General features: G+C 39.5%; 1 protein-coding gene across 1 annotated transcript in view; it reads right to left on the bottom strand.

Annotated features, from left to right (window-relative positions):
- The window catches only part of rnf144aa (ring finger protein 144aa), a 34,846-nt gene extending 18,471 nt beyond the window's left edge, over window positions 1-16,375 (bottom strand). The window contains exons 1-2 of the mRNA XM_008399849.2: window positions 15,916-16,375; window positions 58-208 (exon numbers count right to left, since the gene is read on the bottom strand). Coding sequence (XP_008398071.2) covers window positions 58-192 — 135 coding nt within the window. The 5' untranslated portion in view covers window positions 193-208; window positions 15,916-16,375. The remainder of the gene's footprint in view (window positions 1-57; window positions 209-15,915) is intronic.
- Between the last annotated feature and the right edge of the window lie 1,466 nt (window positions 16,376-17,841).

Raw genomic sequence — 17,841 nt, 5'->3', positions numbered from 1 at the left:
AACTTTGCAAACAATTAGCACACTTAGCTTCGATGTGACAGAATCTGTAAAACTCACCAGTGTGCAGAAGACACATTGGCACTGTGTGATGGTGGTCATCTGCTCCAGTGGAAACTCTCCAAGGCACAGTTTACAGGAAACCAGGGGGTCAACGGCCAACTCCCAGGTGGGCCGGTACCGTGCTGTGGTCATCTTCACCTCCACACGGCTGAGACAGGACAGAGCAGAGCTGCCATTAATGCAAACACAGACGTCAACAAGTTGTTCATGCTGCAGTACATCCAGGGTCGCTGATGTCCAGCCAGTAAAGTCATTTTTGCACATTGAGTATCGATCATCCGTTTAAATGTGAGCCACAGTGTGATGAAAAGGAAGGCAAAATGTAGAAATAAAAAATCAGAAGGATAAGATGGAGAGAACGCAGAAAAAAGTTGGCGTTTATGTTGGAAATGCTAACCTAGAAATAGAGCTCCAATTTCTAGCTCCAGATGTTTACAGCTAGAATCGGGACCAAAACTTTTCTCTCAAGAATCGGTTTGCAAAATTAAAAGATGCTTCATTGTCAATTTATACGTCCATGCATTATCTTCCAATTTGTTTTATTTCTATAGCTAATGGTGTTAGCCTCTGCTGATGTCGTTAGCTCTAGCTAATGGTGTAAGATCCTGCTAATGGCATATGCTCAAGCTAATGTCCGCCGCTATAGATAATGTAAGCTCTAGCTGGCTTTAAATCCAGTTAATAACATTAGATATAGCTAAAGGCACTAGCTCGAGCTAATGGTGTTAGCTCTACCTAATAGCACTAGTTCCTGCTACTTTCATTAGCTCTGGTTAATGGTGCAAGCGCCTGCTGGTGGCTTTGCTAATAGCGTTCAACCCTGCTAATGTCGGTGCTCTAGCTAATGGTGTTATCTCCATTAGCTAGATTTATTAGCTAATGGCGTTAGCTCCTGCTAGTTTTATTAGCACTAGCTAATCGTATTAGCTCCAGTTTACATAATAAACCATAGATTACAAGCCGATCATGTTAGTTTGGTTCAACAGATGTCTCGTGTCTAACTGCAGCCTGACCACATCGACCTGCATGACCTTCACATATTGCTGTATTTTTTTATACAACATTTTTGAAGTAACTTATGAGTTTTTCCGTATCCCAAACACCGACTTTTAGGTTAATATGAAAACTACGACATATTCAGGCCAACATGTTCCAGTGGTCATGGATCGCTTTAAGGAAATAAGGGAAAAGGAGAGGATAGAGGCAGCTCATTTATGTTTGTCTCCACGTAATCCGTGAGTTAAAGATGTGCTTTGTCAGATTAAGCCTCATGGACTAATAAATGCACTCTGGAGTGCGTGAGCGCGCACAGAAACCGGCCTTTTATATGCAGAGTGACACCAGTTTTCCCGCATAAACACCCAACGTCAGCCATGTTCCGCTTCGTTTCAAACAACACACTTTGTGGCATTAAAGAGGAAAACAGCTCAAAGGCTTTGGAAAATCCTGTGGTCATCCACAACGGCCATCTAAGCCCACTATGAAAATTCACTTTGCATTAAGTAACATGGCTGCCCCTCTTTTCTGAACGGGTTATTTTGGGCCGTCTCGTCTCAGCCTGCAGCTGAGCGCAAACAGCTCCCACTCTGCTGTTTACAGGAAGTGGTCCTGCGCTCTCAGCGTCAGCACCATCAACCTCTCCCCTTGCTGCCTAGCAACCAGCCGGAGGAGGATTTCAGAGATGGAGGAGGCGACCAAGAAAGAGGAAAAACCACAGATCAGTCTGCGTCAGTTTGTTGGTTGGCAGCGGAGGACAAAGAACGGGAGGAAAACGAGGTTCAAGAGTTCACAGCACCGATCTGTGGACTCGTGCTGCGTCCATGTGCCACCCGGTAAGGCGGGAGGAAACGAGGAAACGGGCCGGAGGTCGTCCAGAACCCATCCTCTACTTCAGTCACCACAAAGGATTTAATGTCTATTAATTAAAAATGGAAGAAAAAGAAACGCTAAATGGTCAAGCCTGAATTAAATCTGAGCTTATTCAGACCTTCGTAAATTAAGTTTATACTTCTTAAGATGATTTAAGATCATCAGGATAAAACTAAAAACTTTTAATGAGTTGCAATGCGTTTTTCTTCATCAGTGGAGTGTTGTGCAATAAGCACACACAGAAGCACTTTAAATCTGGTTCTCTGCATACCGACATCTAACAGATGCCACTTTGGCCTCATCTGGATGATTCAGATGCTCTGCAGGAAACGTAATGAGTTACAGCACATTGTTCTTCAGCAGTGGAGTATTGTGAAGTTACTATGGGCCCCAGATGGTTCTCAAAGAAACACTGATCAGTTTATAAAGGTCAATCTAGGTTTTGCAGCATAAGAGGCCTTTAATAGGCCATTTATTAGGACTAAATCAACTGATAGGCAATGCTAACACATCTCTGCTTCCTCTCGTTGTTTTCAATCCTCTAAAGCAATTTGATAATAAATCTGACTGATACCCATTTCTGTGTTTTTAAACAAAACCTCGATGTGTTTTTGGATCTTCTGGTGTGCAGTGCAACCGAGTGGAGATGCAGCAACTTTTCTCCGTTGGGCAACTTTCCACCCGTCACTCTAAGCAGTGAGTCAGTTCCTGGTCAGCTCTGCAACATATCTCATTTAACAATGAACTCTTCCTCCTTCACAGTTCTTCATCATGTCGCCTGTGGGAGGACTGCGGAGAAAACTCCACACCTCGGCTCTGACTCATTCAGATCCTCATCCGTTCGTTCGTTTCCAGACTTCGTGTTGATCAACATGAAGCAACCAGCAGCGGGGATGCGCCGCTATGAGTTTATAACAACTTAACGACCAATCAGGGCGGAGAAGAGAACCGAAGAGGAAATGACATCAGATTACATCATTTATTTAAAATACAGATTAGCAACCAAACATTAAGTAAGCAAGTTGTTTTATTTACGCAGCAACTAGACTGTGTGACTTGGGGCCCAACTTCCTGTTCTGACCATCACTGAAAACGTTTCAATCCAGATGGATTCTGGGAAACGGAGTCAAATTTAACTAGCTAAGCTTAAAAACAATCAATGATATAAGGTAGCACATGATCAATATCAATAGATAATACATCTGACAGAATATTCACTGAACTCTGATCCAGGACCGCACAGCATTCTGGGAGATGTAGGCAGAGGAAAAGCCTCATCTTGGCCTTTCATTATAGGTTAGTTTTATTTCCTCGTGACTTTTTGATCGTCTAATTCAGTTAGTTTTAATTAGTTCTTAAGAGTGAGATTTCTAAAAACAAAGGACTCTAATGTTGCGTTTCATTTTTACGTTTGGAAGCTCATTCCCTGCCACACAACCGGAAAAGCCGGTTTTTGACATTTCTCTGACATTCGGAAGAATATGCTTCACTTAATTTAGCATAACTCCGGTTTTACTTGGCCTATTAAGACAATTTAAAAACTGGTGTGTAGTTTATAATGTGCACTTTCAGCTCAAGTTGAAAGTGAGACTGAGGGAGGCGGAGCCTCGCTGCTACGCCGTCACAAACCAGACACGTAAAAAAGATGCTATATAAAGACCACTACGTTTTAATGGATCGATACTCACAGATGAAAAATTGATACTTTATGAGGGTGGAAAAATATCGATACATATCGTAGGATCGATTTAATTAATTGATATTGACTAATAACGCAGCCATATCGTCCAGCCCTAAAAAAAATAATAAAAATAAACAAAAACAAGATGAATACATTAGAAAACAGGTAGTTTCCCTCAACAGCCTGTGGGTCTCTGTGTCGGATGAATGGGCAGGTCGGGGAAAAAAGTAATAAAAAATAATCAATAAGGTAAGAGCTGGGAGTCAAATGCAATCCTAAGTGGTTGTCCCCATGTGTCGGCCATCACTCTGAAAGGCTGCTCTTATGTTAACAAGCTGCAGCATAATTTATGACCCAACGACTTTATGGCCCAGAGAGAAACCCACAAACATGCATTAAAACATGCGGCGGGTCGCGTTATGGAGGCCTGGAGGGCACCAAGACGGACAAAATAAATTAATTTATATACGCTAGCAAAAGCTAAACTGTTGTCACTTCTAAGAAATGTGACTGTTTTTGTATTTATTTTATATTGGAGCTAAAATTTACTTTTTAATTTACTTTTTTAAAGTAAAAATCAAGTTTATTTGCATACAAACCAATTCAAAAATAAAAATAATGTTGCTGTAACTCATATTAATTCAAATTCTTCAAAGTGTTTTTGTAGATAGTGATGGTTATTATCAGGAAAAATCTCTGTAGCAGTCTGTGTTACAGTGAATGTGAAGAAGCCTCTGACTGAAGACTCTGTTCAGAGAGTTTTACAGGAAACTAAAGAAGTTAGGAATTAAAAATACCAGAAGTTCACTGCAGATTTAGTAAAAAATATTCCCGATTTTCACCTCCAGATAACTTTTAACAAACAAAAGTTTGTAAACAGACTTTTTATTGGTTCATATGAGTTAACAAAAGGTTGACTAAATATTAACTGTGCATAAAGATTTCATTTCTACATCCTGCAAACCAAAAACGTTCCCAATTTACTGCATTTTAAAAATAATATTGTTTTTGTTTACCGCTGTGGGAAACATTAAAGAATATTGAACATTTTCAGCTGAGTTGACGGTTTCCAGAGTGAAATTATATAACAGGACATCACAGTATTGTGTAAGACGCTGTTTACGTTCCTCAGCTCCACTGAATGTGGAAGCAAACTGCAGAGAGAGAGAGAGAGAAAGGGATCAGTCCATTTCCCTCCAGCACAAAATAGACGCCACTCATCTGCCGCCATGTTGGACAGGGCATGGAGCGCGAGACAACGAGGAAACATTCCTGACAATAATCTATGAGATGTTCATCAACAAGCTTTCTTTGTTTCTAACCAGAATGAAAATGAGTATTAAATAAGTTAATTAAATGATCTAAATGACATATTGAGACCCAGATCGGCCGGTCGCTCGGTGAGAAGGCCATTACTTTGTAATAAGCAGCTCCTCCTTCGCCACTTCCTTCCTGCTTTTCCGTCCTCTGGAACAAACAAGTGGGAACGCTACGTTTCATCCGTGCCGTTTCCTCCTGCTGACGAGATTTCTAAGACTCATCAGGAGGCCATTTATTGTAAGCTCAATGAAAGATTCAATGTTTTTATGTAGGGGTGTCCAACGTGTGGGCCAGGGGCCATTTGTGACCCTCTGATGAATTTTGTGTGGTCGCTGACTGCAATTCAGGAATGGCACAAACGTGGCCTTCCAGCACTTTTTGTAATTTTCTTTTATAAACAGCAAATTTTTAACTTTTAAAGCTGAAAGTATCAAGTACAACACAAAGATTTTTTCTTCATGTTGGCCCCTAAATTCTTCCACCTTGGGGATTTTGGCCCTTCATGCAAAAAGTTTGGACACCCCTGCATTAGGATGCGTTCACTCCAGTCCTGTTCAGTCCGTTTTTGATGAAGTCCGGTTCGGTCGGGGCGGTGTGAACGCGTAATCAACCAGAAAAAAATAACACCTGGTTCAGTTAAACTGGACTCTGGTTTGAATTTATATGTGAAAGCCAAGCGGACCAAAGCAGGAAGTGGACTACAACGCAAAGCATTCTGGGTAGATACAATGAAACAAGCATGGTAGCTAGTGGTTTTTACCAAGGTAAGCAGAAAAAAGTTTGACGTCTGTTTTGAAGTTACGCTTATCCGATGTTAAAAACTCTAAGCAGTTTAGATGTTTATATTCATGCTCTTATTTTGAAGTCCGTTTACATAGCAGCTCTGTTTCCTCCCCTCAGGATCGCCACCCATAAAGCACATGATACTTATTTGGTATCCAGAATGTGCCGCGTTTCGTTCAGAAGACTGTTTAAAATCTATTCTGGCAAAATCGGCCACAGTTTGCAAAACTATCAAACTGAAAGTGTGAGTTAAATCTCCGTTCCAAAGAATCACTTCCTGAAGCAAACAGGCAGACGTCACAATAAATCAATTAATCACATGACAAATTAAAATGAGCTCAATAATTTCCATTTGAATGGTTTATCGTTTTTCTCTTTCTACAAAATTGGATGATAAAATTCTTCAGTCTGGTGTTTTTGTCTTTTTCGAAGGACAATTTTGTTTACAGAAACTTCAAAATACATTGTGATTTATGTTGCATATTTAAAATATCTTCCAGTTCCAGGGTTAAATGTTCACAATAAATGAAAATTTATTGCATTATTTTGCCATTAGCTTTGTATTACTTGAAAATGGTCTCAAAACAACAATACTATCGTTTATCGCAATAACGTCTGCGACAATTTATCGGCCAAATTATAACATTTAGAGGGCGATATACTATGTAGTGACACGTTCTGCATTACAGAAACCTTATTATAACTGGACACAGCCTGTTAAAAATCTAATAAAATAACACAGGAGCCTAAATGAGACAAAGCAGATAAATACATTTCCACCAGTTTGGCTCAGAAAATTCACTTTACAGGAAGGAAGTGAACAATTAAATGTGAAGAGCCAGCGGTTCTGTTTGCCACCTGCCACAGAGAAAACAACCAAATGGGTTAATTATCATATTAGTGGCTGTTTGCCCAGTTTGGCCCACGCAGGCAGCAGGATTACAGGATTCACCCGACTCAGCAGCTTTCTGCAGAAACCCGAGAAACGGGCTTTCCTCTCCTAAAACTTACATGGGTTTAAGGTTTTATGGCAATATTTAGAGGTATAATTGCTACAAAGATAAAAGTGAATGCATGCCTTACTGGTCACTTAAAACGTTTATTTTTACCACACTAACTTTACATTAATTATATTTTGAAATGCATCGATTTTTTAATGATATTTTCAGTGAACAAACAGTGGAGAAAGTAGTAAAACTAAGAATCCTGACGATATGGACAGAATTAACTGGAATTTATTGTGAAAAGAACAAATCAAAATTCTTATAATTAAAAATTTATTACCATAAATTTAATTTTAACAAAGTAAAAAAATAAAAAGTTTCTCACACTGTTGTTCTTGATGTTATGCAAAATAAACTTGACATTTTTAACTTTATTTGGTGGCACTATTGTGATAAAGATTACGATAAAGCGATATATTAAGATATATATTACTTATTTTTTAGGTAAATAATAGTGGTGCCAACATTTATTGATGTTCCCGTTGAACAAAAAGTGGAGAAAATAGCAAATATTTATTGATATTTGATATCAATAACTGAAATTTATCATGACGATAAATCAAAATCCTTAGAATAAAAAAAACTCTCGAAAAATGATAAACAATAAAAGATCATATGTAGCTTTAGATGTTCTGGGGAAAATACAAAATTCAGGACCTGAGTACAAATTCAGAATATCAGACAAATAAAAAAAGTGATTTTTAAAAGGAAAAAATTAAGATTTTTGATGCAGAATAAGACAGAAACTGACAACTTTCTTAAGATTTCTGTCTTAAATACTCATTGAAATTTGTCTTGTTTAATTTTTGGGCTACAATTAGCAAAAAATAACAGATTAAAGCTGCAGCTAATGATCATTTTATTAATTTATTATTCTGCCAATTAATCAATAACAGTTGACAAATTCTGCAGATTTTTCTTTTAACCAACTTATCTTATACAATATTAGGAATATACAAGAAAATCCAAATCACCAAATAATTCAACTCTTATTTTAAATAGCAAAATAAGCATTTCCCCCTAAACGCAATAACAGAATTTGATCATTTGCAGCAGAAGATAAATCTGCAGCTAATAATGTGAAAAGCCCGTTCTGTTTGACTTTACATCACTTATTTTTCAGATTAACCATTTAATAATGAAATAAAACAGAAGATTTTATTATTTTTATTTTGTACTGAATTTGAACCAGGTGAAAGTAAAACGTTTGTTTCTGGGTAGGACACATTTACAGACAAAAAAAAGCTTTTTCCCTCATAAATGTTTATATTGTTGTACAGTTTTGGCCTAGTTAAAGCTCTGAAGACGTTGTTCTAACATCAAAACGTCACATTTTAGAGTCTGCATTCTCCAGTTAGCAATTAATCAATCACTAAATCAGCTGACGATTATTCCCCTAATCGATTAATCGCGATTAATCGTTTCAGGACCATTTGAAAAACATCGCTCTGTTTCTAAGGACTCCAAGCAGCTTGGATTGTGAAATTGAATGACGAAGTGAACTGGTGGAGCTTAAACGTTGCTAAATGTCCCGGTTGTGCTAAGTAACTCCACACAGGAAGTCCAGAGCGAGTGCACTTCCTTCAGAGACGCGTCCCTGCTCATGCAGTCGTCTCCTCGGCTAAGTGAAGACGACAGGAAGTCCAGACTCGGCCTGCTCCTACTGACGGACGCAGAGAGCAAAGGGTCGACTCTGCAGCTTCAGCTATCGACAGGCTGCAGCCGAAACTAAACCTTCTGCTCACATCTGGTGGAGCTTAGCGACACGAACCTGACGTTTATCTCCGTATTTTACCGTGCTATTCTGATCATTTACGTCTTATTTTTTAGGCTGCGTTTCCATTGACCATATTATTTACGTCTCGCGTGAACAAACTTATTTAAGCTCGGAAACAGCAGCTGGAAAATGTTATTTCGACAAAAGTTTGGCATATTTGCAATGGAAACGCAGTTTGTGTATCACAACAAACACAAATATTAGTTTTAAAATGTTTCTTTAAGACACCAGTCGCATAAAGACGTGAGATTTTATCACTAAACTTCACAATTATGTTAAAACGTATTGGTATTTATTTCTGTTTTCTTTGAACAAACAGTGGAGGAAGTCGTAAAACTACAAATCCTGACAATAAGGACGTCATTAATTAGGATTAACCGACAATGATAAATCAAAATTCTAATAAGAAATGTATCACGATAAATGATAAACGATACAATAAGTATAGAAATCACGATGATACAGGAGACAAAAATAAGCAGTTTGGTTTCATGAAGGAATAAAGACTAATAATTTATCTTCATAAAACTGTAATCTGTATCTGTGACACTGTTTTTCTCCCAGACTCCGACATTTGGTTCCTGTTGTGAGACATAATATGGGATCATTTGCACACAGCAGAAGGAAATGAGATCTGCTCAGAAATATTCAGTAAAGGCTGATTTTAATCAGCGGAGTGAGCCAGGTCGTCTTGCTCCAGGAAGCGGAGGAAAGATGCAACAAGAAGCTCGTTCAAGTACAAACGGCTTGACCCTGAAACTGGATCAAAACCTTCTGGAAAAATAAGTCCAGAACTACCGAAACGTAGAAAAAAACGACGTGCAGGGAGGAAAAGGTTAAACTAAAACATGACATAAGATTCAGACATGTTTAAAATAAAAACAGGCGTACACCAAGGCACAGTTCTTGGTCCATCTCTTTTCAGATTTAGGTGTAATAAACAATTTTCCATATTCATTCTTGTGTTTAGATTTACAGCCAAAGCCTGATCAGCGCAGAAAAAACTAACGTTAAATGAATAGAATATAAAGTTGGGTTAGTTTATTTAGTCTAAATAGAAGAGGAGACGTTTTACCCGCAGGTGCAGAAGTTAATTAGACGATAACGCATATTATAGCGCATGTGGCTCCGCTCCCATCAGTCACACAACCCAGATTTCCTCTTGACTCATCCTGCGGTGACAACAAGCGACAAAATGGAGCGAAAAGCCGAAACATTTACAAAACTAAGGTCTGGAGACATTTCCAACTGGAAATAAAAACAAAACAACCAGTTTTGTTTTTATTTTCTGTAAGGCTGGAACGTCAAAGATCGGTTGGAAAAGTAAAGAACTGAAAATGATGTCGTCCAATTATTTTGTCGTATTTTCACATTTTCTGTTATATTTTACTAGGGCTGTTGTAAACGATTATTTTAGTAATCGAGTAACCTATAGATTTTTTTTTCGATTAATCGGATAAAAACAATTATGAAATAAAATATTGGTAAATCTTCCATAACACCAGTGTTACTATCGGATATCAACATCAGTCTATTTTTTCCACCTTTGAGCTTCCCTACCAGTTACTGTTTTGTAGACCGGGGGAGCAACACGGGATATTTACGGCTCCTCCGTTCAGAAACTCATCTACCAGCCATGTTCCGCCTCCCGTTTGTTCAGACCGGGATGATATAAGTTTATTGTGCGGTTCGTCCGTAAAGCTGCTCTTACCCTGTAAGCATCAACCCTCAGCCGCCCGCCGTGTTCAGTCTCTCCGCTCACCTGTAGAAATCCTCCTCAGCTTCTTCCCGCCGTTCAACCAGCAGCTCCGGAGCAGAAAGGCTGCCGAACTCCCGGCATCGCGCCGGTCATTTTAAGGATGTTTATTGGTCCCACAAAAACGATGAAAACCCGGAATTATCACCAATCAGTAAAATCCCCGCGGGCCGAACTTGAAGATTGGACGTTATGCCGCTAACACGTAGCTTCCGTCAACAACTCGGAGGCGGAAGTCAGAGCTCCGCGCAACGCAAATAATGTTCCGGCTGAAACACGGTGCGCTAAATGATAAAACATAAATTAACGAAGCTTCGAGGCAGGTCAATTTTCCTCGAGGAATTTTAATAATCGAGGTATTCGAATCACTCGAGGAATCGTTTCAGCCCTACATTTTACATTTTTTTACACAAAAACACGGTTAGCTGCTGGTGAACTGCCTTCCTGCCCCAACGACCAGGCTTAGCAAGTTTTCAGAGGGAAACCCTGAGGTCACTAATGTGTTTAATAACTGAAACAATAAGAGTGTGTGCTGCAGAGCGCCGTCATTCTGCGGGACAATAGAGTCTTCATGGTAAGCAGAGGGCAGAGCGCCACTCCAACAGAGAGACACTCACAGGCTAATCCGTAGCGCAGCGTCCAGCTCACACACACTGATGCTCACACACACTGATGCTCACACACACTGATGCTCACACACACTGATGCTCACACACACTGATGCTCACACACACTGATGCTCACACACACGGCCTGAACTGTCCCAGGAATCACCCACCCAGGATTTTCAGACAAAACAAGAGTCTGCAGTCAGTCTGACCCCAGATTCTCATTCAGACAGCACAGCGGTGAGTTCACGGCGATGGACGAGATACTGTGTGGAACGGTTGTCATAACGATGAAGATTTTTATAAAAAATTATATCTGTTACTTATTTTTAGGTAATAAATAGTTTTGCAGGACAGCAGCAGCATTTATACCACCATACACAAATATTGTTAATGAAATAATTTGAAACGTTTCAAATACGTTACGTTATATGAAAAGAAAAAAGGAGTACATTTCCATCAAAAATGTCAGAAATTTTCTAGAAAAACAGTAAAATTTTTCCTCCAAATGACAACATGAAAAACTCAAATTTTCTAGAAAATCTACAAATTTTAAAACTTTAAAATTTGCTAGAAAAAAGTGAGGATTTTTTAAAAATTAATCTCAGAAATTTTGAAGCATGAATTCTGAATTTCTGCATTCGAAACATTAAAGTTAAAAAGCTATAAAAAAAATCAACTTTTGAAATTAATCTCAGAAAAAATCTAGAGAAAACACAGAAATGTTGGAGTTTGAAAAGTCAAAAATTTTCTCAAAAAAATTCAGAAGTTTTGACCTTAATTGCAGAAAATTTGTAGACAAATCTCTAAATTTACTAAATTCAAAAAGTTGAAAAATTGCTAGAAAAAACTCCAAAATTTATATCTAAAGCTCAGAAATTTTCTGGAAAAAATGTGGAAATTTCTGGTTTCAACATTCAAAATTTTCCACTTTTGAAACTCAGAAATTTAAATTTTTTTTCCAAATTTTCTTCTAGAAAGTTTATCAGATTAATCTCAAAATTTCAGATATTTTTGTTGTTTATTTACTCTTTTTTTATCTCTCTCTCACTTCTTCAGGACACCACTTAAAAAACCTAAAAGTGGTATTTTAACATTGACTGATGATTAAATTCACTAAGCTGCATGCAGCATTTAAATCTTATTTTCTGATTTACCAATATTTACTGATGCTCTCACTGAACAAAATGGGAGAAAATATCAAACACATCCAATCATGGTGTCATTATTTAAATTTAACATCCATAACAGAAATTTTGCAAGGCAGTGATAAATCAAAATGAAGAAATCAGGACACATTTTACGAGTCTCAGGGAAACCGTGGGAGGAGGAAGCTTCGACCTGACGTAGGAAAGGGTTCGACTTCCTGCTGGGTTCGCCGCAGACACACAAAGGATGTGAGCCCATCAAACGAGAGGAGAGGAAAGGAAAGGAAACCCCTTCAGAGGTCGACGGCGAGCCGGAAACGGCTCCAGAAACTTGAATCAGAGCAGGGAGCTGCGGTGTGAGACGACATTGCGGCGCCATTTGTTCCAAATCGCAGCAGCATTTAGCCGAACACGAACTGGACCGTCCAGGTTTGATCCAGTTTACTGGAAAACCCAGAATTCAAATGTTCAAAGATTTAGAATATTGGTTTAAAGTTGAGTAAGATACCAGGGGCAGGTCTGTCATAATAAGCAATAAATCAGTTCATCCAGTAACATTTGTGATTGTGACACATTTTTAATAGTTTCAAAATACTGAAAAAACCAATAAAAAAAACGACTTTAACCCGTAAAAATTCACATTTGAAACACTGACGTGAGTTTATGTTTTATACATTTTCAAAGCTGAAATGATGGGATGGTCTCATAAAATCTGAGCTCTCTTGGGGAGAAGATGCTTCAGTTCACATGACTAATGTGCAGAGGCCTTTAACACGATGATTTATTCATGCTTTGGCCAACATGTGATCCGTCCCAGATGAGAATCCGGTCCTGGACCAGCAGGTTGCCATGTTTGTATGTCGGGACACAGAAAACATTTATGATATTAATTATCCGTCAACGGCTCAAATGTTCATATCAATGCAAATCTAGCTGCAATATTTCACTTTTTTCCTCTGTTCTTCCATCATACTTTAAATCGGGGTGTCCAAAGTGTGGTCAGGGGGCCCCAAGTGGCTCTTGCAACCAGTTTTTTGTGGCCGCTTGCCTGCATTTCAAAAATGATACAGATTTGGCCCTGCGGTGGGTAGTTTGTCCATTTTTTAGCACAAGAATTTCAATGACACATTTAATTCTTCTTCAACTGAAACTATAAGCACAGAGGACTTTTTGTTTAATTTCAATTTTAAAGTGAATTACTTTTAATTTTAAAAAGAATTACTAAATAGTGTACATTATTTTCTATCATAGTTGGGTAGTTGTTTTTTATTATGATTTATTAATTTAAAAAAAGTAATTAGAATAATAAACACAAACCAGTAAAAGTCAAAACAAAACCCCAAAATAAAACAAAACACACGAAAAAACCACATCAAATATTTCCTCACTGAAGCAGGTGGATAAAAAACAAACAGAAAATAGATCAAAAATAAATCAATTAAACACAAAACAAATAAAATGGGGCAGTTAAAGGGATTAATGTATAAACTAAATGTTTTTTTTTGTGTAAAAAACCACCAAAAAGTAAGGAAACTGTTTTTATTAAGACCAAAATAAAACCACTTTGTTGCTTCATTAAATTATTGCATGTTTAATTTATTACTGAGCATAAAAGTAATCCAGAGAAAAATTATTTTGGGGTTCAAGTTGGAAAAACTATAAATTTTAAGCAGTTTTGGTTTGATTGCTCCATTTCTTGAGTCTGCATGTCTGTTTCTAAATCAGTTGATTACTTCAATGATCGATTAATCGCGATTAATCGTTTCAGCCCTGCTGCTCTCAGGAAGCCATGAGGCGTTTTCTCCTCGTGTTTGTGTGACTCACTGAACTCTGCAGCATTTCTGAAATGCTAAATCTTGGAAAGTGTCAGGCGGTCAGCAGATTCCAAGGAGCGTTGCATAACGGCCGTCTCACTTTACCTGCGAGAGCCGCTGCCGGGCAAAAAGCACGCATGCATCCCATGATGCTTCACCTGGAACCCGGCGCCGCCCTCATCATTTCAAACCCCCAACAGACAGACAGACAGACAGACAGACAGACCCAAACGGTCCGTTCCACCGTTTGGGTTGAATCCACGGCGGAGCGATTGAGTGAGAGGGGAGGCATCAGCCACGTTACCTAACCAGGTAACATCAGCTACTCAACTACATCCACTGAATAACTTCTTGGAACAAATGTACTTTAAGGAATATTTCTGCTACGCTGTAATTTGAGTAATTTTTATTCTGAAGTATCTTTAATCTTATTTAAGTAAAATTTCTGTGTTTTTTACCCACTGAATGACAAACAAACATGTTTTAACCAGAAACTCATCAGACACACACCGGCAGTTCCTGTTAGAGTTCAAAAGTTTTGATTGACAGAAACTGATTTAGAAAAATGTTGGTGTTACTTTTCGTAACTTATGTGAATTATTGTCATTTTCTCCTTAGAACAGCAAAATTTCCACTTAACTTTACATTTTGGTCCGTCATGATTTAATTCTTAAATAGTAAATGATTTATAATTTAATCAGCTACTCAGAACAAATACTTTTGACTTTGAGTAAAAATATGTTGAAGTAGTTGTACTCTGTCGATGGTGTAATTGTTGGGTGCTCTGTCCTCCTCTGCACCAGACGGGCCGTGAACTGGGAGTAACTGGGTCCCAGTGGGTCAAATAGGTTTCCAATCTGCTTACCGCTGAGGTTCCTCTCCAGGCCAAAACTTATCATCAATACCTGTGAAGGTGGCAGCTACGCATTTTGTTTCTAGCGGTGAACCGATTGCAGTTTGGAGGCCGATCAACGATCTTTATAGAGGCGGTATTATGTGTTTACAGGCATATTATAGCACAATCAACCAAGAATCTTAGCTTCAGTTGTTATAAATATGCTACAAATGAGTCAAAAGAAATTTGACTTTGTAGTTTGAAATTGGGCCTCTGTCTCTTTAAGAAGCTCCTGCTCTTTCTGAATCTGCCTTCAGTCAGTCATCACAACATGGCTCCTCCATTAACCCCTTAACAACGTTTTTTCCAGCGTTGCTCTGAGAAGTAGCTCCTATAAGGGCAGCAGTTCCACCAGGTGTTTGCTAATTGCTGTTGGCTAGTCTGAAGGAGCTGAGAGGGGGCGGAGCTCCGCCTCAAAGGCGAGGCTGGGTCCAACCAGGCACAACTGAATGGTTGCCACGGGAAAAAAAATCAAAGCAACAACTGCAGGTCTGTGTTTGATGAGGGAAAAGCACTGTGATGGAAAGAAAAACTAAAATCTATTTTACTTCATTCGGCCCCTTAAAACCTGCCGACGCTGATTATGCCCAATATTTTTGTGTGAAGAGTTGCTATGCAACAAAGTCAGCAGGAAAGAGCCTTTTTCCCTCTGTCCTACCAACACAAATGTAATCTCACTTTAACATCAACGCAAAATGAAAGGTAGCATGAAAATGTTAAGTGGAATAAAAATGTTTTTTGATTGTGCAAAGTGTGGCGACTATGGCTGCCATGATAATTAAAAACATTGGCTGGACAATAAATTGTCCAGAAGTTGTTGCGATAAACGATCAGATCACCATAGACCAAAAAAAGCTAGTATGAAAATTAATCGATTATTTGTTTCACCCCCGGTTGGTTTTTAATCACATATTTTGCTAAAGTCGCAGCTGAAGCCGACTAAATGAGAACCAGTTCCGCTGGTAATGTCGCCTGCTCTTTGCAATGGAAATGTCAGGGAACTGAACGACCTTTCAGACCCATTCCGTGTCCCACGATGCTCCTAAAACCTCCGGAATGATTCTTCTGACCGAAGATCCGCAGATTTCAGGGAGGGAAAAGCGGAGGATTGGAGAAAACGCAGAGCTCTATAAATAAAACCAAATGAGCAGCTCGGAGAGCTCCCGCTGCGCCACGGTGGATGAGAGCTGAAAGCCTTACCTGCTCTCAATAGTTTGACCTCAGGAGGGTTGAAAAGATGATCTCCTGAATTGGATTAACGCCGCCGAGCCGTCAGTCAGTCAGTCAGGCGGAGGGGGAGGGCAGCCGCGGAGGGGTGATGCCCATCTTCACGTATCCGAGTCCGGGCCCTGACGAGGAGCAACAACCTCCGAAAACAAGCAGGAGCAGCGGGGAGGGGAGTCCGGGCTGCAGCTGACCCTCTCCTCTCCGGCGGGGAAGGGGGTTGTTTTCACACCAAGGAGGCTCCAAACTCTCGATTTCCGGGGAGGAAGAAAGCGACGTCCAGCCGTCAGGATGCGACGCAGATCCCGCAGAAAACAACGGACTATCCTACTGCCAGGAAATCCGGGGGCGGCGTGTTTACCTCCCCTCCGCTCCTGCTGCCGTTCTCGGTGGGGAATCAGCTGCTGCTCGCTGAAGAGCCGCCATTTGTCTACAAGGAAAGGCTTTCAGTGGGCTGCGCAACACTGCCGCCCACAGGCGAAGTCAGGACCTGCAGCTCTTTACATTCCCGACAGCTCCCTCTGCTGGCTGAAGGGTTCCATTACACCAGTTTAAGGCTCAGATCTTTTTGGTACCTTTTTTATGGAGTGAAAATAGTCTCAAAATATCTGTGTGTGTGTGTGTGTGTGTGTGTGTGTGTGTGCGTGTGTGTGTGTGTGTGTGTGTGTGTGTGTGTGTGTGTGTGTAAAAAGATTGGTGTGTGCATAAAAATATCTGTGCGTGTGTATTACTGGATTTGTAAACCTTAAAAATAAAATAGACCTTCTCCTACGCCTATAAATTTTGAAAAGTACACAAATCACCTGGTACACACACAACTGCATTTACACACAGATCCTGTTACGAGTGCACAAGTATTTTTGAGACTCATTTCACGCGGGGAAGCTCCCAGATTTGTGTGTAGATGATGCGTTTACATGCTAGTAAAAGCTGGGACATCTGAGTTTTGCTCGGAGTCTAGTGTTTTTATCCTCTGAACGTTTCTCACTGTGCTTGTGCCGAAGTGGCAAATAGTTCGCTGGAAAACAGTAAATCTCAGCACTTCCTTTTAATATCTTAAAATTATTTATAGACATATTGTGCATTTTGAGCGGTACAGGAGACTAGGTGGTCTGAAAAAGGACCACTGGGTGGCGGAATGGTTCGCTGGCAGTAAAAGTAGCCAGGCAAACCCAGAAGCAAGACGGAGCGTCCCGGTGGTCTGTCCTCTGAAGTAATAGGAGCTAAACCTGCAGGCTTTGCTCTCCGGTTATAATGAGACATGGAGTAATTATAAATGATTTCATGTTTTATATGTCTGGTATTTTGATACTCTGCCCTCCTCATATGTTTCTGTTAGCCGGAGCTAATGGTTATGTCAGCTATGCTACTTTAGCTGTTCACAGCGAAGCGTGGATTTTTAATATCACACTCAGCACAGTTTGAATCTTTAATTCATAAAAATGATCTCTGGGTGGTTCTTACAGTTTCTGTTTTGCCCAAAAGGCAAATTCCTAAGTCATGTTGCTGACTGTTATTTGTATATATAGTTTGTGAGATATTCTGATTTGCCTTTTACTTTATTCACTAAGTGAATATAATTAAGTGAAATAAATTGCAATTAGATTCTAATGTATTGACTTTCTATGTGTATAAAAAGCATTTTATATTTATCTCTACACAGGACAAAACGGCTGATTGATAGATCGGTTCTGGTGTTATTTCACTTTCTGGAGGATCAGGATCTTTCAGATCTCATCTACCTTCTGATCCGATGGAGCTGCTGCAGGAACACACTGATCCTCTAACAGGATCCTCAGATCCAGACATTGATATCTGGTGTCCTGCATCATTTAGATACGTCCTGGTCCAACACGCCTGAATTAAATGGCTGCTTAGGACAGTCAAGTTCTCCAGAGTCGT

Source organism: Poecilia reticulata, chromosome 22, assembly GCF_904066995.2.
Source record: "Poecilia reticulata chromosome 22, P_reticulata-male-v2, whole genome shotgun sequence".
Taxonomy (NCBI): Eukaryota; Metazoa; Chordata; class Actinopteri; order Cyprinodontiformes; family Poeciliidae; genus Poecilia; species Poecilia reticulata.
This window is presented reverse-complemented; position numbering and strand designations above follow the sequence as displayed.